We start from the raw sequence: 21,685 nt of genomic DNA on the forward strand, positions 1-21,685 counted from the left end.
GGTAAAGTTAGATGTTTTGACATAGTCATCTTTTAGGTTTATTTTTATCATTAAATATCAGCCCAACTAAAAGTACTGCATTCAAAACCTTACCAAACTAAAGTATTATTAACAAAACGTACATTTTTTCTACTGATACTTTTGTACTTTTACTTCAGTGAAAGTTTGAATGCAGGACTTTTACTTGCAATGGAGTATTTTATACTGCGATGTTGCTGCTGTGACTTCAGTAAATGATTTTAATGGTTGTTAGTGACAAAAAGCGCTGCTTCCACACTCCGACCCAATGGATGGCGCTACAACATTAGACTCCCAACCGCGAATAAGACAAGCGAAGAAGAAAAAGACCGGAAGTTCACCAACGACAAAGGCAGGCGTCCTTTTCAAAGCTCGTTAACGGCTGTTGTCTTGGTGCCGTTCACGAACCTGTAAACAACAGAGCAGGAAGACGGCTGCTATGAACCGGTGATGTTACGGTGGTGTGTGTAGTGTAGCAGCGCGGCGGCCGCAGTGCAGGTGAGACACAAGCCGTCTGCTATCAGTTAACGTTGTTTAGATTGGCTGCCTGTTGCACTGCTACAACGTTAGCCGAGCTCGCTTCCGCTCAACTTCGCATTCGACCAAGATGTGCCAAACCCTCTTCAAAAATATGACACTTTAGGCTTGCCTGTCAACAAGTATCATGTTAGGGTTGTTAAACCGTAGGGCTACGGTTAATACACTGGCTGCAGTTATATTCGGTGTGCACAAGGGCTAAAACTAGCTAATATCGTTGGGTTTAAAGAGCCGGCGCTCTTTTATTGGATGGCTACGTGTTTCAGCTTTCTGAGTAATCCACTTGTATTTGTCACATTTCGTATGTAGTCAGGTGTGGTAATGGCTGACACAATTCACCAGTTGTGTACGTTTGACGGTGACGGTCAGTAAAGATGCATTAAATGTCACTTGAGTGAATGGAGTTCGCTTTGAAACAGACATCTAATGCAGCCTGATACAGCAGCTCAGCAGTAAACCCTAACCTTCAGCTGAAACTGAAACTGTCTGTCATCTGACTCGTCTAAATCAGCCCGTAAGAACTCTTTCTACAAAGTCTCCTGTTCTGCGTTAGATTATATATTCAATTTAATTCAGTTCGGTTCATTTATGTAGCGCCAATTCACAACAAAAGTTATCTCATGACACTTTCCAATTAGAGCAGGTCGAGACCAAACTCTTTAATTAAACTGTAATGCAGAGAGCCCAACATTCCCCCTTGAGCGAGCACTTGGCGACAGTGGAGAGGAAAAACTGCCTTTCAGAAGGCAGAGACCTCAGAGCAGACTGCGGCTCAAGATGGGCGGCCATCTGCCTTGACCGGTTGGGTTGATAGATGTTATATTGTGATGTCTTTTCCTTCCTTCTGTCTCCTTGACTTGAAGCTGAAAATATAATGGACAACCTGGATTTCTCTGAGGAGGAAATTCAAGAACAACTGGCGATCCTGGGCTACAAAAACATACCAAAACACAGACTGCGTGAATTCAAGAAAGGTCAGACATCCCTCCCTGATGAACACCATGTTGTTTTTCAGCCTGGTTTGTAGCTCGTTCGGGCCCTGAGATGTTTGCATTTTGCTGTCGACTTACTGGTCAACTTCGCATTGTTGTATTTTTAAAAACTCTCAAGAAAAGATTGAGGACATGGAAAAGTTCAGGGGTTCCAGCTGATCTTTGTGTAATGGCAGATCTTGATGAGCTGATCCGACATGGAGAGTGGAGCAGCCTGGCCTCACCCACTCAGATAAACTCGTCCAAATCTCCGCCCGCCACGTCTCAGCCGAGTCCTCCTGCCTACACCAAAGAGAAAGGTCAGGCCACCTGTCTCACACTGTCCTCTGAGAAACACAGCAGTCTAGTCAAACTGGTTAAGATTTTCTCTCCAAGAGTGTTGTGTGTTAACTGGTGATTTCTGTGTTTTTGCTCGCAGTCAGTCCACCAAGTGAAGGGTTTTTCCTACATGCTGGACCAGGGGACTCTGACAGACATGTAAGTGCTGACTGCACCACTGACACTGTGTTTGGATTCTGTACAATCTGAATATGCTGTACGCGTAAAAAGAGAAATTAAAACTGTAGAATTTGTTTGGTAGTCATTTTAGAATTTTTTTATTCTCACACACAAAAAAATAAGATTTAAAATGCAGGTATGTTAGTCAGTTATGCTTTCATTCTAATCATTTCATTAGAAGGCCAGGAAGGCTTTCACACTCACACCATCCAGAGTGCGTTAACCCTGACCTGAACCCAGGGCCTGTAGGCTCTGCCTCTGAAGACTGGTGCTTCGCCGTTCTTCGGGTGGCTTGTTTTAAGAATCGGACGAGATAAAACTGAAGACCAAAATGTGGACTGAACCAACAGATATGGAAACACTCACACTTTTCATGTGATTAACAGTGTGTGTGTGTGTGATTTGACGCAGGTGCTCCCCACCTGTCTGAACGGAGACCACGGACAGCAGCAGCAGGGATGCCGAGACTCTTACGCTCAGCACTCGGTGGCCCCGAAGCTCCGGCTGCCCCCCGGGGCCCCCAGCAGGCTGCAGGTGGAGCCGGACCCCGACGACACCCTCCACCCGTCGCTCACTGACAGCTACACGTCCACTCCTGACAGCCGGGGGAGACGCTTCATCAAGAGAAAAGTCCTGAGGTCATTTTAATGAGACTTGTATCCACAGACTAGACTGACGCCAGATTTTTGGGGTTGATAGCTGGTGTAAAGGAGGAAACAAATTGTGGTGACTGATGTTATTTATTGTGTCAATTATAATGAGGAGAATAAAAACGACACATTTCTGTTGGCAGTTCTGATAGCAGAACCCAAACGAACTCATTCATTATAAGGTCTTAAAATGTCTATGAAGGAAGACATGCAGCAGGCCAAAAGAAAAGCTGCTCTGTGACAGCTCAGACTGGAGCTTTGTACTTCATCATCTCTGCTGGAAGTCTAACAGTAATGTTGATTTTTGTTCTTCACTCACAGGAAACATAAAGGACAGTCTCTTGTGTGCGATGAATCAGTCTACAGTGAAGACTCAGGTAACGTTGAAAATATGTTGTATGAATTTTGACATACGAAGTTTCACGTTAAGAGTTACTTTCAAATCTTTAGAAGTTCTCAAAAATATGAAAGGATAAACACAAATCCTGAGGTGTCCTGGCCGCTGAGTCCAGTTCGTCTCACAGTCCGCTTTGACTGAACACAAAGCAGTAGAGATGTGATCCCTCCGGTCACCAGTAGATGGAGCTGTGTCAGCTTCGAGAAGCAGCCCGGCAGAACCGGTGGAGGCTCCTGGAAATCATGTTAATCCTCTTAGCTCGTTCCTTAAGCCCTCACAGACCACACGCTGCACACACCTCAGCAGGACCGCAGGTCGCCAACATGTACAAGATGTACGACAGGAAGTGGGACGACGAGAGCGACGACGACAAGAACTCTCTCAACTCATCTTTTTGGTCTGATGGAGAGCGTCCTGAAGAGGAGGAGGAGGAGGAGGAGGTGGAGATTGAGCCAGTGGCCAGAGAGGAAGACTCCAAACCTGCTGTCGATGGACAGGACTCTCAGCTGGAGACTTCAGAGGAGGAAGAGCCTGAGCTGAAAGAGGACAACATGAGCGGGGAGAGTTTGGAAGGTGGTAGTAATGACGACGGCGATGAAGAAGAAAGTCATGGCAGCAGCTGTGACAGTCCAGCACCAAGTCTGATGACCTCCGGCTACGGCACCTACAGACCAGAGGAGCAGGAGGGCGGAGACTACGTAGACGACCACACCGCAGTGGAGTTCGATCAGGACAGTCGGGGAGATCTGTCTGAGACGAGAGACAGCGAAGAGGACGATCGTTCGCTTTGCAGCTTCAGCGGGTTTGACATCAACCACACGGAGCCGGACTACGACGAGACCCGTCCGCTGAGCGTGTTACCGGACGCAGAGACTGGAGCTGAGGTGGCTGACTGTGGAGATGAACGTCTGCATGCAGAGGTGGACGTATCGCACAGGAAAGCAGAAGAAGAAAAAGACCAAACTGACCAGGAGACATTTGAACATGAAAATGAGACAAATGCGACTTCAGAGGACAAACAACACGTCACTGTGGTTGAAGACAAACTCACAGCGGATGAGAAGCATTTGGAAGGTGGAGGTGATGGAGCTGAAAGGGAAGAAGAAGAAGAGAATAACAAGGAGAAAGCAGAGGATCAGGACGAGTCTTCAAGCAACATCAACTTTATCGACTCCAAAGTGGATTTCAGCCGGATGACGCACAGCGACATGTGTGAGCAGTGGGAGGGGAACCTCAGACAGAACAAAATGGGTAAATGCTTCCCCGTCCCCCAGTTTGTGATGTTTATCTGTTCACAGTGCTGACATCAGGTCGTTAAAGGGATGAAATTCATGGATTTACTTCTGGAACCTAAATAACACCTCAGATCAAAATCTACTTTGTGTATCGAGTGTCCATCGCACATGAGGCGAATCACAGCGTCAGTAAGTCCTCTTTGAGCCTTTAATTTTACTTCTGGGCTGCGTATAAAAGGTTGCAGTCTGCAAACTCTCCACTAGATGTCGCTAAATCCTTCACACCAGACCTTTAAATCCCTCAGACAATTAAAAGACTTTACAAATAATCTCTTGATTCAAAAGACAAACCTCAACTTGCGTGTATGACTTTTATTGTTGCTCGGTTGCTGTTCTGTTTGGGACGAGACGTGAGCGGCTGTTTGTCTCAGCGTCAGCTCTCTTATGTTTAAAACTGGTTTCATTCAGAAACCGAAATCACTCTGGGATTCATTCTGTTCCACCTCACCCAGAAGTTCATGTTATGTTCACGTTCATGCTGTTTCTGTGCAGACGCGGCGAGCTGTCTGGAGGAACGACTGGCAGAGCTTCATTTGTCCACGTCGGCTCATCGCGACTTGGAGATGGAGAACGAAGACGTGACGAGCGACAGCGACGGCCTGAGCTCGGAGACGGGGGACATCTCCGTGAGCGCCTTCGAGTCCTACATAAGAGGCATGGTGGGTAACGTAGTCTGTCAGGGCGTGGCGGCAGACAAGCTTCCACTGTTTGTGTCTCAGGGCTGACTGAATCACTTTGCTGTCGTTTCTTTCTGGACAGACTCGAGCTCAAAGTGACGTGGACTTCAGACCCAAACCCAAATCCTGTAAGTCATCAGCAGCTTAATGGACCAAATCATATTATTGTATTTTATGCTAAGCTGCCTTAAAATTTATCAAAAAACATATTTGTTTCAGTCATCCGACCAGTGATGAGTCAACAAACCCTTAAGAAGACGGATCCAGTTGCCAAGTAAGTTCAAAACATGAAAATTACTCTGAAGATTCACCCCAGGATAAAATACGTGATGAGTTCTGCTCAAAGCAACTTTAACCACCAGTTACCGAAACACGATTATGATCACGATTGAGGGTTTGGTCGTCTCTGCAGGTATTTCCAGTATAAACAACTCTGGGAAATGTTCAAACTTCCAGGAGAGAAGGACCGCAGAGCTCTCCGCCTGGAGATAAAGGTGTGGAAACAGATCTTCAAAACAAAGTGTCCAAATATTGACTCTGAAGCTCCACCTGCTTGTCAGCCTAAGTAACTTCCCCACACAGTCTTCCCTCATATCATCCATGTAGCATCTGGCTTTCAGTGTCGGACATGTTAGTCCGCACCTGAAGCAGCCACGGTGACGCTTAAAGGGACAGCTCACCCCAAAATCAAAACTACATATTTTTTTGCATAGACAAGCTTGTGCTAATCAGCCTCTCATTCAGGACTCATGACTTCTGGGAAGAGATGTCGCCTGCCACACTTTTAGCACCACAAGTGAAGGCAGGCGTCTCTTTACGGCTGATACCCCCAACAGCTCCAGCACCAGAACTATCCAGACAAACAGCACTACGGGGCAGAGGAAACGTATTTTGATGTTGGGGTGAACTGTCGCTTTAAATACGCTGAGTATAACCAGCTGGTGTTCAGTTGTTGTTTTTGTATGTTTTGCTTCAGTAAGTTTTGCTTTTTGTTTTCAGGAGCGACTTGCATACCAGCCTCCACCAGTAAGTTTTCAGATCCTCATCCTCAACATGTTCGTGTGTCAGCCAATAATCAGCCTGTTCCTGGTCCACTCAGTATTTTTCCTTCAGCCTTAAAGTCTGGACAGGAAAAAACAAAAAAAACCCCTCACTGTTGACTTGTAGACTCAGTTTTCAGAATGGCTCCACGTTAAAGTGTGGATCTGTCGTGTGTTGCAGCCTAAACCTCGGAGGGTCTACGTGCCGAACACCTACGTCGTGCCAACGGAGAAGAAGCGCTCAGCCCTCCGCTGGGAGATCAGGAACGACTTGGCCAACGGCCTCCTACCTTACAAATTCAGCTATTGATTTTAAGCCACATGCCTTTTCAGATACTTTTAATAAAACTTTGTTCTTTTTTAAATAATTTTGATTATTTATTGTTGACATTTTGTTAAGCATAATAAACAGAAAGAAAACAGTTGTCTGGCTGCAGTCGGTGTGTGTATTACAGGTGGTCTACGGGAAGTCGGAGTAGGGCAGTTTGAACGGGTACAGAGGCGTGTACCGCTGGTCGTGCCACAGCAGCTTGTCTTCCAGAAACTTGACGGTTTCCAGCGTGAGGACGACGGCTTCGTGTTTCAGCAGGCTGTGGACGTTCAGACCTGACAGACAGAAGACAGAAACATCTGCTAGTGGCAGGCTGTGCACCTCAGGAGGTTTGCCAACTTAAACACTGAAGCCGTTAAATAAAAGGCTCCTCAGACAGGGTTTCTGCACGTCTTTAAAAGTCTACAAACAGTCTGACTGTAGGCCTTAAAATATCTAAAAATCGATCTGAGTCCAGGTTTATAAACACCTGAATTCCCCTTTAAGTAAAAGTTACATTAGCTTCAGTCTGACTTAAATTTGTCTCGACACCCTAACAAATCTGGAAAAGACCGATCAGTTAGAGGCGGCAGTAACTCACCGACGGCTGGAATGAGGTTGACCGTCTTCAGACTTGCTGTCGCCTGAAGGATGTTTTCAGGAAAATCTTCACCTCTGAAAGCAACGAGAACGACTTCAGCACGGAGCGAATGAAGTTGTTGTTTAAGGCGGCGGACGAGTCTTGTTGCTGATGATACTCACACGTCGACGATCAGCAGCGACTCTCCCCAGTGTCTGTGCCTGATGAGCTCCAGCAGGTGCTGGGAGTCGGGGGTGGGGATGTTCAGCGAGTCCACGACGTGAAGGTAGGCCTGCGAAAACACGCAGCAACACGCTAACAAATCAACCACTGATGTTACTCATACGCACGCGATGATATGAAGAACATAAATGTGCAGATGGACTCCAACAGTTCACACAAAAATGAAAACTAGCGTGTTTTCAAATCAGTTTAGGCCTTGCAGCTTATGCAGGCTGGAATTATGAATGGAGCCTTTTTACGTGGCCGTTCTTTACTTTTTAAAACAAATCTCCAGCTTGTTTAGCTGTTTAGCAGAATGCTGCAGAGATCCAGAAATGTTGTGAGGATGAAGACGCTTCATGCAACTTTTCAACTGCATGTCGGTGAGGAGATGATGACTGAATTCTCATTCTTGTGTGAACTGTTCCTTTAAACAGACACGCGTCATCAAACTGCGGTCCAGACTGATTCCGGGTACCTGAGCCATCTTGCAGCTCAGAGCCACCTTGAGTCCTTGCACTCGGACCTTCATGGGTAACATGTAGTAGAAGCTGGTCGGCCCTCGGGGTCCGTGAATCACCCCACCTGAGAGGAACACGCCGCCGGTCAGAGGAGATCACGTGACAGAAGGGAGGCGACACGTTACGACAGGACAGACTCATAACTGAAAAACACAAGCAGCAGGCGAATGAAGACGACTAAACGCGGTCACCTCCTCTCCACAGCGGCGATCGGATGCTTCCGTGACGCGCTCTTCCACTTCCTTTCTGTCGCCACGGTTTCCTGCCTCCACCTCTGACCTCCGACCTGATCTTCGTGTTGGCGTGACTCTGACGGATGAGAGCAAACGGCAGTGAAGGGAACGTTAGCTTCAGTTAGTCTGGCGTTCTCAAACAATAAACGAACAAACAAAAAACAAATCTGCATTTCTTTTTTGTCATGTTTGTCAGATTAAATCAGGTTCAGCTGATCAGGAAGTTGTTTTTAGGTGACTTAAAAGAAGGTTGTGATGGGTGGACTAAGCGTTAACAGGCCAGAGTTCTTCACTTTTAACCCGGTTAGATCACCATGGCAACAGACGCAGCACACCCAGCCTGGTCTGGAGTTTCCCATTCAAATCGTCCCTTTCACTAATTCTTTTCCTGGTGAAATAAATGTAATGCAGCTCAGGCAGATGAGATGCTGAACGCTAACGTACTGGCGAGCAGCGACGTGTGCATGTTGGCGTCCGCCTCACGTCTGCTGTCAACGCGGTCAGAAATGTTCTCCTTTAACAAACAAACATGTTTGTGAGTGAGTGACAGACTGCAGTAATCAGCACGGCTTCCCGAGAGAAGAACGCATGTGTTTTGTTCTGAGGTGCCGGTGCTCTGGTGCGCCATCTAGTGGCAGGGAGGGCTGTTTTACTGTTAACTTTCACCTTTCTGTCACCTTATTTGCTGAAGTAATTTGTTTATATTCCTCACATTTCTCCATCGTGACAACCAGCTCGTCTTGACTGAGGAGACGCGATCAAAGGACGCACCAAACGCACTCAGAGCCAGAGGCAGGAAGTCTGAATTAACTAATAAAGTCAATAACCACAGAATTTATCTGCAAAGGTGACTAAGCTGCCTCACGGTTTACCTCCCTGCAGTTCAAAATAAGATCTGATAGATACGAATGTGCTTTTTAAAGCGTATTTATGTGTTTATGTTTTCCGATGGAGGATCAACCCCGGACGTGTACACAAATCATCTCACAACCAATCATCAATCACAGCGCGAAGCCATCCGACAACATTTAGCCAACATTTAAAATGAGCGAGTCTGTGACTTACAATTCTTTTGTAGTTCCTCTGCCATACTTCAACATCATGGAGAATGTCGAGCCTGAGAGGAGAGCGAAGACACGACTCATTAACACACTTCATACAGACTTTCCTGATGCGTCTGGACTTCAGGTGAGCGTATGAGCACACGGCTCTGACTGTTCCCACAGAACAGACGGCACACAGCTTTGGAATGAAAGAAACAACAGGATACTGGGGGAACTTGGTCCATAAACCTCAGAGCTGATAACAGCTAATGACGACTGATGTTTGGGACAGGAAGTGAGGACGGGACTGACGCTGTCCTGTCACTTTAAACCCTGTCAAAGTATGTAATAACTTTAGAAATGTAAACTGGGCTTCACCTCGGAGGCACCGCGAAGACATCCGGGTGGAGATGAGCCAAACCCAGAGGCTCGCTGTCCTTCCTCTCCAGAGTCTCCACCCACGTCTGGACGGGGCTCAGGTGAGCGGGAACGACGGCATCGCACCTCCTCAGGACAGGAAGGGAGCAGTCAGCAGGAGGAGGAGGACGCTCTGCAGGAGAAAAGTCAGCATGAGACATCTGAGAGGAATCACTCTGCTGTGATGTGCAGGAGGTTTACATCGACGTGCAGACCGGAAACACGACAAACACACGATGAGTGAGATCTTCAAGATGAGGGACATTCTGAATGCACACAAGACGTCTTGGGGAGAAACAATATTTCATGTTTAGGCGCATAAATCAATAGACTTTAAAGACAGTGGATAACCTCAAAATCATCTGTTTACTTCACACATCACATCAGATTAATGACAGCAGCGTCATCATCATCACATTTAGTCTGCATGTCCACAAGCCGAAGGGTCTGACTCACTTAGTCTGGCAGGATCTACGAGGTTTGCGGGCAGCAGCAGATTTGGAGGCAGAATACTTTCACCAGAGAACGACGAGGCGAACTGAGGAGGAGAGAATGGAGTTAGTGGAGCAGCTGGACGACAACATACAAGAAAAATATCTGCGGCCCCTCAGCAGCCGCTGCGAGATCTTCCGGTGTCGCATTAACTAAGCTGAACGGGTTCGTTTTACCGGATAAATGACAGAACTGAGCACTTCTGAAAAACGTTTCATACACGATGCTAAAGTAATGTCACACCGAGTGATGACTATTGTGATTTATTCCTTCTCATCTGAATAAAAACGTATTTTACACCTCTTACACCTCTTTCTAAAGAAAGCAGATTTCAGACTTGTCGTTCTTAGCTAAACTTTGTGAGCATTAAAGGAAAATAAACGTCAGCAGTGCAGCCAGTTACCCCAGAGCTAACTCACTTGTATTTTATGCTATACAGACACCGTCACTCTCCTTTCAGACGCTTTGGCCAGTTGATGTTCTGACACCAAGTGCTGTACGTGCAGCTAAACATGGCTGCAGGTTAAACGTTACTCACCCTTTTAACGACTCCTCTGCCACAAATTACCAGCGAGCAGCGAAACATTTCTGTTCAGTTTTATTCCACAGTCAAACACGCACTTAAAGTCCTCTTAAATCACCTGAAATACACATGATACGCGGAATAGAAAAGTGTTTGCCGGATGAAAGGTCGTGCTCGTTATCCGTGTGGTGTGTTGGCGCGCGTTGATGACGTAACGCAACAAACGCATTAGCTACGCGACTGCGCCGTAGGAAGCGGAAGTTCCCGGGCTCTTTAAAAGTAAAGCTAACAAAAAAAAAAACTTCAACAGAACTCAGATGAACCAGATATCAAATAAAATGTTTATTAATGGATAAGTTAACATTTTTACATAGGTTTACTTCAGTAACCTCTTGAAAGCAGGGGTTTACAGCATGTTATTAGTACTTAAGTCTTGATAAAGGATCTTCAGTAAACACTTCCTCCACCAGAAGTCACTGATCAATGCAATCTATTATGGACTTAAATAAATGCAAACTTGATGAAACAGTTTGTAGGTTGTCTTTCTCAATAAACTGGCACAATGTGATTTAAGAAATAAATATATATGTTTGTGTTCCTATTTTTTGTACAATATAACAACAAAATTATACATGGTGTGTCAATTGTAACCAATTTTAAAAACTTCATGGTCACATTTAAAATGGCTTAAGGCACTTTATATAGTTTGATATATATAGTAAACTTAAATATTTTTTATGTTGAAACAAAAATCGGTCCATAAATGATACAGACTTAACAACATACTGTACATCCCCAATATAAATAAAATAAAGTGAGCATTTCAAAAGCATAAACAAACAGTATAATATGAAAATCTGCTCATTTTAAACATTCATTGGACAATATCTAATTATACAATCGTATATAAAACCATAAAAAAAACTACTTACATCCTTTGATCTTGTAATAGTACCTTAAAGTCCTCAAATTTCTTCCTCAAGTTTCATCATCAGTATTACACTGGAGAGAAAATTTGGGGATCTTGTGTGCCAACTTAGTTGTTAGGTACTTGTTTTGTTTTCAAACATGCACTGTATACTACAAACATGGTACAAAATAACAAATGTGAAAAAGCTTGAATTTACACATGATATAAGTGCAAAAATGCCACATTGTAATATAAGTTCCATCATTTCAATGTATTAAAAAAAAAAAAAAACTTAAATGAGGGCAGTAAGAGACACGTTTTAGAAACAGAAGCATTAATACAACAGCTTAAATTGGCATAAATAAACAGAATATGAAAAGCATACCAAAAGAAACACTTGGTACTTCCTACTGAAACATCAGCTGTGTGAAACCTACATGAGGTTGGAGAAAAAGAAAGTTGACCCTTTTAGGTCATTTTCATTTGGAACTTCAAGGTTCACATTTGTTGGATGAAAGACAGGCCGCCCCAGTGTGTTACTTTTACGAGTAGGCATTTTTTGATTTTGTGCTTGAGTGGGAAAAACAGTGACATAGTATCCATCTGTACTGTCAGGTGGTCTCACTCCTGAATCTTGAGAAAGATGTGGCAATTGCGCGTTAGATACCAGCCGCATTGTTTTCTTAGGCTTTGCATATAAGTCAGTGTCAGCAGGGGGAATTCCTCTGGTATGTCTAGGGTCCCTCATGCCAATATCAAAACCTGATGGGGAGAGCACCAGTCCGTTGTTATGTAACGTCTGGAGATCCAGTGTCGAACCTCTGGATCTAAGCACATGATCCTTTCCTGTGAAATCATCAATATTGAGATCTGAGCGACTGAAGTCAATATGGTGGCTTAAATGAGCATCTGCCAGAGGGTAACTTGACCTTACTTTGCTGCTATGAGACTTTCTGTCAGTCTGACGAAGTCTGACATCCCTATCTACATCCAGGACAGGCATCTTCATGTTAACCATTGGGATATCTGATCTACGATTCTTATAGGAAGGTCCCTTGTAATTTAGTGAAGGATTATCAATGTTGAGATCTGGATTTTTGAGATGCAACTTTGGATTCTGCATCGATGCTTTTGGCATGCCAAAGTCCATGTTTGGAACACTAACATCTTCACCTCTGATGTAACCCTTTAACTGTGGTGATTTCATGTTCGGTTTTGCATTTGGAGGAGAAATATCTAGATTTGTTGGTCTCAAAGAAGCACCAAAATCAATATCACTCCCTGTCCTATAAAGATCCGAGCCTCCAAACTGAGGCAACTTGAAAGAAGGGAATTTGAACTTTCTGTCTGCCAAATCAAAATCAGTCTGAGGACCCTGGATGTTTCCTGAGGGAACATTCATGTCAAATTGTGGATCTCTTATTCCTCCTTTGACTTGAGGGGCAATAAAGGTCATGTCAGATCGTCCTATGTTACCATTTATTCCTAAATCAGGGCGTTTTGCATTGAGGTCTAGCTTGGCACCTTGAAACTTTGCATCTGGCATACTTATATCAGAACCTTTCAATTTACGTCCTGAAAGATTAATTTCTGTTTCTGCCTTAGGTCCAGAGAGACTGAGGTCTGGTGCATTTAAACTTGGCATTTTTAATTTTCCTTTGGGGCCATTAACATCTACATGTGGGATATTCAGTTCACGCGTGTTGAAGTCCCCATTTATGTCAACACTGGGGCCTTTGGGCATCTTTATTTTGGGCTTTTTGATCTTTGCATCAGGGAAACCAACAGTCACATCTGAAGTGTTCATGTCTAACTTGGGAGCTTTAAGGTCTGTGTTTGGTAAGTCCATCCTGGGGGCATCGATTCCACCTTTCATCTTTGGAGCTTTGAGATTCAGATCTGGAGTTTTCAGGTCTGAATTAATGTGCAAATTTGGTCCTTTTGGTAATTTGGCATTAATATCTGTTGACTTGAAATCAAAGTCTGGACTAGAAAACCCCACATCAGGCATTTTAAAAAGTGGCTTTTTTAGTTTTCCCGATGAGCTGCCAAAATCAACATCTGGCATTTCAAAGCCAGGTTTGGACCCTTTAAGGTTGATGTTGGGTGCACTGATGTCAATGTCTGGGCCATCAAAATTCCCATCAATATCAGGTCCTTTTAGATTTGGTAGACTAACTTTAGGCATTTTCAGTTTTGGCATTTTCATCTTCGCTTTGGGTGAACCAACGTTGACATCCGGAGTATTCACATCTAATCTGGGAGCTTTAAGGTCCATATTAGGCAAGTGAGGCTCAGGGACATCAATTCCACCCTTTATCTTTGGTGCTTTCACAGTCAAATCTGGTGAATTCAAATCTGCATCCATGTCCATGTTTGGCCCTTTTGGTAATGTACCTGAAAGATTGAAATTAGGAAATTTCAATTTACCAGAGGGAGCTTTAACATCCAAGTCTGGAGCATGAAACTCTCCCTTTGGTTTTGCCAGTGTTGGCATTTTCAGTTTACCAGATGGCATGTCTAAGTTGAGCTTTGGGGTACTCAGGTCCAGTTTGGGGCTTTTAAGGTCAGCCTTTGGCATGTTTATATCTGGTGCCTTTATTCCACCGCTGAGTTTGGGACCAGAGATATCTAGGTCAGGGGATTTAAGGTCCAAGCTAGGGCCATCTAACTTTGGACCAGAAAGGCCAAAATCTGGCAGGTTAAAATTTGGCTTTTTGAATTTTCCCGAGGGACCAGCCACATGAACATCTAAGTCAGCTTTAGGACCATTCAGGTTGATGTTTGGTGCATTTAAATCAACATCTGGCCCATCAATTTCAGGTCCTTTTAAGCTTGGCATGCTAAATTTAGGCATTTTCAATTTTGGTACTTTCAGCTTTGCTTTGGGTGAACCAATGTTGACATCTGGAGTGTCCATGTCTAATTTGGGAGCTTTAAGGTGCATATTAGGCAAGTCCATGTCAGGGACATCAATTCCACCCTTTATATGTGGATTTTTCAGCTTTAGGTCTGGTGATTTCAGATCTGTGTTAATGTCCATGTTGGGTCCTTTTGGTAATGTACCTGAAAGATTGAAATTAGGAAATTTCAATTTGCCCGAGGGAGCATTAACATCCCAGTCTGGAGCATGAAGTTCTGGCATTTTCATTTTACCTGATAGCATGTCTAAATTGAGCTTTGGAGTACTGAGGTCTAGTTTGGGACTTTTGAGATCAACCTTGGGCATGTTTATGTCTGGTGCATTTATACCACCCCCAAGGTTAGGACCAGTGACATTTAGGTCAGGTGATTTGAGGTCAAGGTCAGGACCATCTAACTTTGGACCAGTAAGGCCAAAATCAGGCAGGTTGAACTTTGGCTTTTTGAATTTTCCAGATGGACCAGAAATATCAGCATCTGGCATTTCTAAATTAGCCCTGGGACCTTTAAGATTGACATTGGGTACATTTACATCAACATCTGGGCCATCTAAGTTTCCATCAAACTCAGGTCCTTTTAGGCTTGGAAGATTAAATTTAGGCAACTTGAATTTGGGCATTTTAAATTTTGCCTTGGGTGAACCAATGTTGACATCTGGAGTATCCACATTAAACTTGGGAGCCTTAAGGTCCATGTTGGGCAAGTCCAAGTCAGGAGCATCAATTCCACCCTTTATCTCTGGAGCTTTCAGACTCAAATCAGGTGACTTAAGATCCGCGTCCAGGTCCAAATTTGGTCCTTTTGGTAATGTACCTGAGAGGTTGAATTTGGGCAATTTCAATTTGCCTGAGGGAGCATTAACATCCCAGTCTGGAGTATGAAGTTCTGGCATTTTTAGTTTGCCTGATGGCATGTCTAAGTCAAGCTTTGGGGTTCTGAAGTCTAGTTTGGGACTTTTGAGGTCAACCTTTGGCATATTTATGTCTGGTGCATTTATACCACCCCCAAGGTTAGGACCAGTGACATCTAGGTCAGGTGATTTGAGGTCAAGATCAGGGCCATCTAACTTTGGACCAGTAAGGCCAAAATCAGGCAGGTTGAACTTTGGCTTTTTGAATTTTCCAGATGGACCAGAAATATCAGCATCTGGCATTTCTAAATTAGCTCTGGGACCTTTAAGATTGACATTGGGTACATTTACATCAACATCTGGGGCATCTAAGTTTCCATCAAACTCAGGTCCTTTTAGGCTTGGAAGATTAAATTTAGGCAACTTAAATTTGGGCATTTTAAATTTTGCCTTGGGTGAGCCAATGTTGACATCTGGAGTATCCACATTAAACTTGGGAGCTTTAAGGTCCATGTTCGGCAAGTCCAAGTCAGGAGCATCAATTCCACCCTTTATTTCAGGAGCTTTCACACTCAAATCAGGTGACTTAAGATCTGCGTCCAGGTCCAAATTTGGTCCTTTTGGTAATGTACCTGAAAGATTGAATTTGGGTAATTTCAATTTGCCTGTGGGAGCATTAACATCCCAGTCTGGAGCATGAAGTTCTGGCATTTTCATTTTACCTGATGGCATGTCTAAATTGAGCTTTGGAGTACTGAGGTCCAGTTTGGGACTTTTGAGATCAACCTTGGGCATGTTTATGTCTGGTGCATTTATACCACCCCCAAGGTTAGGACCAGTGACATTTAGGTCAGGTGATTTGAGGTCAAGGTCAGGACCATCTAACTTTGGACCAGTAAGGCCAAAATCAGGCAGGTTGAACTTTGGCTTTTTGAATTTTCCAGATGGACCAGAAATATCAGCCTCTGGCATTTCTAAATTAGCCCTGGGACCTTTAAGATTGACATTGGGTACATTTACATCAACATCTGGGCCATCTAAGTTTCCATCAAACTCAGGTCCTTTTAGGCTTGGAAGATTAAATTTAGGCAACTTGAATTTGGGCATTTTAAATTTTGCCTTGGGTGAACCAATGTTGACATCTGGAGTATCCACATTAAACTTGGGAGCCTTAAGGTCCATGTTGGGCAAGTCCAAATCAGGGACATCAATTCCACCCTTTATTTCTGGAGCTTTCAAACTCAAATCAGGTGACTTAAGATCCGCGTCCAGGTCCAAATTTGGTCCTTTTGGTGAAATGCCTGAGAAGTTGAAATTGGGCAATTTCAATTTGCCTGAGGGGCCATTAACATCCCAGTCTGGAGCATGAAGTTCTGGCATTTTCAGTTTACCTGATGGCATGTCAAAGTCAAGCTTTGGGGTTCTGGGGTCTAGTTTGGGATTTTTAAGATCAATCTTTGGCATGTTTACATCTGTGTTTATGCCAGCACCTAGACTGGGACCAGAGATATCTAGGGCGGGTGATTTAAGGTCCAGGTCAGGGCCATCTAACTTTGGACTAGAAAGCCCTAAGTTAGGCAGGTTCAAGTTTGACTTTTTGAATTTTCCCGATAGCCCAGTAATATCAGCGTCTGGCAATTCTAAATCAGCTTTAGGGTCTTTGAAACTGACATTGGATGCACTGATGCCCATGTCAGGACCATCAAAACTGCCATCAATCTCAGGTCCTTTTAGGCTTGTAAGACCAAATTTTGGCATCTTTAATTTGGGCATCTTTAAATTTGCTCCGGGTGACCCAATGTTGACATTTGGAACGTCCACATCTAACTTTGGTGATTTAAGATCCATGTTTGGTAAGTCAAACTCAGGGGCATCAATTCTACCCCTTGTCTTTGGAGCTTTAAGACTTAAATCTGGGGATTTTAGATCTGTGCTTATGTCCATGTTTGGTCCCTTTGGCAATGTACCGGAAAGGTTATATTTAGGCATTTTAAATTTGCTTGAGGGAGTGTCAACATGCATGCCAGGAGCATCAGGAACGGAAAGATCTAGTTTGGGTTTATTAAGGTTCATCTCGGGCAAACTTAAATCTAGGGATCCTATCGCCCCCTTAAATTTGGGGGCTGAAAGATCAAACTCTGGAACATCTGGAGAGTGGAGGTCTAAATTTGGAGTGCTGAGATGTTTAGACATGTTTGGCACACTCACATCAGGAGCATCAATGCCTTGTATCCTTGAGGATTTCAATGTTAGTTCAGGTGTTGTCATCCCTTCATTGACAGTCACATCCTTTTTCTTTGGTAATGTGCCAAAGAGCTTAAATTTTGGCAGCTTCAGCTTGCCAGAGGGAGCATCAGCATCAATGTCCAGTTTACCAGAGGGCATACTAATATCCACATCAGGGGTATTAAGGTCTAACTTTGGGTCTTTGAGATCAACACCAGGCAAACTGATGCCCCCTTTTAACTTGGGAGAAGATACATCCATGTCTGGAGTTTTCAACTCGTATTCAGGGCCTTTAGCTTTAGGTCCAGACAGCCCAAAGCCTGGCATTTTGAGCCTCCCAGATGGGCTTGCAATATCTAAGTCATTTGAGGGTAAACTTAAATCAAAATTTGGTTCTGCAATTTCAGCTTTGAGACCTGATGCTGCCACCTGCAGATCTGATCCTGCTAAATCTCCATTAAAATCTGGAACTTGAATTTCTGGTAACTTGAAATTGGGCATAGCAAACTTAGGAGCCTTGTACTTTCCGGTTGGACTTTTAATGTTAACCGAAGGAGTATCAATGGTTAAATTTGGTCCTTTTAGAGCAGCTTTGGGTAGATGTGTTTCAGGAGGACGAATTCCACCTTTTATCTTTGATGCATTGAGACTTAGGTCAGGAGTTTTAACATGAGCTTCACCATTGCCTGAGACCCCAAACTTTGGAAGAGTGAATTTATCAGATGGAGAATCCACATGCAAATCTGGAGATTTAAGATCAATTTTTGATTTCTTAAGCGGCATTTTCACTTCCCCAGAAGGCATGTCAATGACCGGTCCAACACCTGACATTTCTAGGTCTAAATCTGGGGATTTCCCAGAAAGACTGAGCTTCGGTAATTCTGCATAACTTGAAGGGTCATCCACATTTAGATCTGGCTTTTTTAGTTTCTTGGAATACTTGAGACTGAGTTTACCAGAGGGAACATCTGGGGTTCCTATATCTGTTGTCTTGACCTCATATCCTGGACCACTAGAAGAAGGTCCAGAGGGCCCCATGTCTGGCAAGTTGACTTTGGGCATTTTTAGATCTGGCAATGTTCCAAGATCATTTGGCAATGTCAAGTCAACTGATGGACCATCAGTGTTTGGCACCTGTATACCACCTGTGTTGACATTTGGACCCTCAGGTAATGTTCCAGAAATATGGAACTCTGGAGCATTAAACTGTGGATTTCTAGTATCGGTTTCCAGTCTTGGTACCTGAGCTCCAATTAGAGCAGTCCCCATCGAGCTGAGACCCATTGGTGGAAGGTTCAGATTGCTGCTATATGCTAATCCTCCAGGATCATCAGACTGGGAATCATCATTAACTTTTGTGCTCAAAGTCTTCGTTTTTAAACGCCCAAAGTCAACTCCGAGGCGAGGCAAGCTCATGTCGTGTTTTCGGGTGACCTTGGACGAGGTTGGCACAGTTGGCTTGATGGTAACCTCCCCATCCATAGGGCTCTCATCACTGAGAGAGTCACTTTTCATAAACTTCTTGATTTTGTTATTGTAGAGTTTGCTGTAGGAATCCTTCAGCATCTAGAAATGTAAACCACAACATGGTGAATGTACTTACATTGCAGTTTTAGCAATTTTAGCATTGTTTCCATGACAACAGTTGAACATTGAAGGGTACACACACACACACACACAAAGTGTGAGTTTACAGATTACAGATTACAACCAACTGATACAACCCATCTCACCCTCTCTTATGGTGGTTACTAAAATGTTAAAAACACCAAAAAAAAAAAAAAGAAAGAAAAGAAAATATCTTGCTTGCTATGCTTAGTTGAACATCACAACATTTCAAAAAATGTGCAGCATTGTGGACCATTGCTGCATGAGAATACAAGAAACTAATTCATTAATTGTGTTTGACTTGATAATATCTGTATTCCACCTACTGTCTCAAGACTGTTGGTGCACTGGTCCAGATTTCCAACGCTCTTGCTCCGGTTGTTCTTTGTGAGGACTTGGATCTTGTCGTTATATGGCTCCATCAGCTTCAGTACTTGTAACACCTCCTCTTTGGAAAGTTGATCAAAGTTGATTGTTGCCCCCAAAATTTCATCCCCTGAAAAAGAAAAAAGTCAAGTGTTTGCAAAAAACAGTAATTTCCAGATGACTGAAATGTTTTCATCTGGGAAAATCCTACTATTTCATAAAGAGAAAACTTATACTGAAAACCTAATCCAATGGCAGTGAGTTTTATTTAAATGAATCACAATATGGAATTTTGAGAGTTTTTGAAAGGAATGCCATGCTGTATGTCAAACACAATTTGTAAATATCCATTTACACAGAGAGACTAACAAATATGCAATCCGATACAACAGCACTGTATTGAACAGCACATTTATGAACCATTTAATTTTAACACGGTAGTTGTTTTACCTTCCCTCAGTCCCTGACTGGCTGAGGCGGTGTTGCTGATGCTGGATACGACCAGAGCCCCCTCGTCTGATCGCTCCAGGGTCAAGGCATCGGACAGACTCCTTCCCCTGCGGTGTTTCGGCTGCAAGCCAAGACATTTCATTAAATGGTTAAAAGAGAAGCACGCATCAACAGGAGGAGCTTTTAAAGGCATCATGCAACAGAATTTTAACTATTAACATGTTAACAATATGTGGGTGTTTCGTACCATGATCCTTATGTTTCTGTCACAGTGGCACTGAAAAATCCCTTTTTCACTAAACCTATAGATGAAAACAAAATGTTCAGTAAACACATTCAGCTGTTATGGGAACATGATACAGAGCAGTTCTTAGTGCACATGAAACATAACATGCAGCTTTTAGATAGTGTCACATATTAAAGCTTGTTAAAAAAAAAAAAAAACGTCAATAAAACAGATGAAGCAGAAGGATCCAGCAAACAGCTCTGATCATACGAGCGGGTTAAACTACTGAGAAAATGTTACGTTTACATTAATTTAAGGGTGCTTTATGCAGCGTATTAAGTTGAGTTGATTTAGATAAACATTATGTATGTATGCAATTGTCATACGAGTGCTGAGAGACAAGTTCATTTACTGAACTTTCACAGCATTAATGTAATGCATTAATGGCAGTTACAGGAGTGACACCCAGGTTAGCACTGCAGGTGCATCACTCAGGTATGCGAGTTATGGCGTCTGAGCTCTGTGGCTCCAACTGAGGAAAAGTGGGAACAGGTTTATCGAGAGTTCTGCGAATAAGTGTTCTGTTGTTGGGTGTTTCCTTTCTGTAAGCACACAATGTCAGCAGTAACCACACCCACCACTCTGCAGCACAGGAATCCTGGCAGAACAGTGAATCCAGACACACCAAGTTCTGTCCACATCATGTGACATGATGAGCAAAGATGAGCTGAATGAATGAAACCGTTTGCTCTGCGTCACCATCTAACTGCAGTTTATGCAACTCCACACGTCAAAATGAAAGTATAGAAGTTACCATTAAAAACAAGCAGGAGGAAAATTCAATCTGTAATGAAGAATTCCTCCACCTATTACCAGTAATTACCACCAGGTTATCACAATTACCAAGTTTACGTTATGTTAAACCCCTTTAAGTCAAATTATGGTCAGGTATAGAGCAGAATTTTCAGACACGTGTGTCGACAGGTGTTTACCACGTCAACCTCTGCCAACCACGAGATCTTCACAGGAACTGTGCCATGAAACGATTAAATGAAAAGACCAAACAGCGACAATATTCAACCAACCAAAACCCGAAAACATGATGAGGTAAAAAGGTTCCACATCCCAAAAGTGCATTTTTAATGTTTGCTTCGTCAGTCTGCAGTTGGAGGGAAACAGCTGACTTACTACCTGAAAAGTTACTAATTAAACATTTTACAGATAAGTCAAAGTGCACACGCCTGCAAAAGCAAATGTATGAAAATGTTCCCGCAGGACGAGCTGAATGCGCTACAGACACAGAGCCTCTCAGGCATTTTATGTTTCATAAGTAACACAAAAGTGTGTCACGTTTGTAATTTGGCAACAGAGCGTCTGTGGTGCGCAATACCGACCAAACACATGCAGACCAGCAGTCCCCCAACACGAGCCAGCGCGGACTGTTAACACGATAAAAGACCAGGAACGTGAAAACTGCAGCAGGAGGCATAAAACCTTTCAGAAACATTCTGCGTGCTGATTGGATACTGCGGACCGACAGCAGATCAAAAACACCTGTAACAGAACAGACGTGTGTAACAGTGTCTCAAAGGAGTCGACCAGCGGAAGAACCAAATCCCACAGCTGAGAGGAAAACTCATAACTGAAACTGACCTCAGGGTCCATCAGGCAGGTGTTTCGGT

At 43.6% G+C, this 21,685-nt stretch overlaps 3 protein-coding genes across 4 annotated transcripts; 1 reads left to right on the plus strand and 2 right to left on the minus strand.

Moving 5' to 3' along the window:
* The first annotated feature begins 330 nt into the window (after positions 1-330).
* hyls1 (HYLS1 centriolar and ciliogenesis associated) lies at positions 331-6,469 on the plus strand. Of its 2 annotated transcripts, XM_046374890.1 has the most exons (12): positions 331-516; positions 1,419-1,529; positions 1,724-1,846; positions 1,966-2,024; positions 2,457-2,683; positions 3,017-3,072; positions 4,880-5,046; positions 5,147-5,192; positions 5,284-5,338; positions 5,477-5,558; positions 6,064-6,090; positions 6,286-6,469. In XM_046374890.1, the coding sequence occupies exons 2-12, from the start codon at positions 1,430-1,432 to the stop codon at positions 6,412-6,414; spliced, it is 1,071 nt and encodes a 356-aa protein (XP_046230846.1). In that variant the 5' UTR covers positions 331-516; positions 1,419-1,429; the 3' UTR covers positions 6,415-6,469. The 2 variants fall into 2 exon arrangements, with proteins under 2 accessions (XP_046230846.1, XP_046230837.1); XM_046374881.1 differs by lacking the exons at positions 331-516; positions 1,419-1,529; positions 1,724-1,846; ... (1 more) ...; positions 2,457-2,683; positions 3,017-3,072 and adding an exon at positions 3,146-4,343.
* mrpl4 (mitochondrial ribosomal protein L4) lies at positions 6,461-10,653 on the minus strand. The gene is made up of 9 exons (XM_046374901.1): positions 10,461-10,653; positions 9,887-9,968; positions 9,392-9,563; positions 9,036-9,087; positions 7,929-8,046; positions 7,695-7,801; positions 7,177-7,286; positions 7,016-7,089; positions 6,461-6,710 (listed from the first exon to the last, which is right to left on the minus strand). The coding sequence occupies exons 1-9, from the start codon at positions 10,506-10,508 to the stop codon at positions 6,565-6,567; spliced, it is 909 nt and encodes a 302-aa protein (XP_046230857.1). The 5' UTR covers positions 10,509-10,653; the 3' UTR covers positions 6,461-6,564.
* Positions 10,654-10,765: 112 nt separating this feature from the next.
* Positions 10,766-20,659, minus strand: si:ch211-69b7.6 (neuroblast differentiation-associated protein AHNAK). Its single transcript, XM_046374873.1, has 5 exons — positions 20,642-20,659; positions 20,025-20,079; positions 19,778-19,898; positions 19,288-19,457; positions 10,766-18,919 (listed from the first exon to the last, which is right to left on the minus strand). Exons 2-5 carry the CDS (start codon positions 20,025-20,027, stop codon positions 11,789-11,791), a joined length of 7,425 nt encoding a protein of 2,474 aa, XP_046230829.1. The 5' UTR covers positions 20,028-20,079; positions 20,642-20,659; the 3' UTR covers positions 10,766-11,788.
* Positions 20,660-21,685: the final 1,026 nt, after the last annotated feature.

This window comes from Scatophagus argus, chromosome 2 (genome assembly GCF_020382885.2).
Source record: "Scatophagus argus isolate fScaArg1 chromosome 2, fScaArg1.pri, whole genome shotgun sequence".
Lineage (NCBI taxonomy): Eukaryota > Metazoa > Chordata > Actinopteri > Scatophagidae > Scatophagus > Scatophagus argus.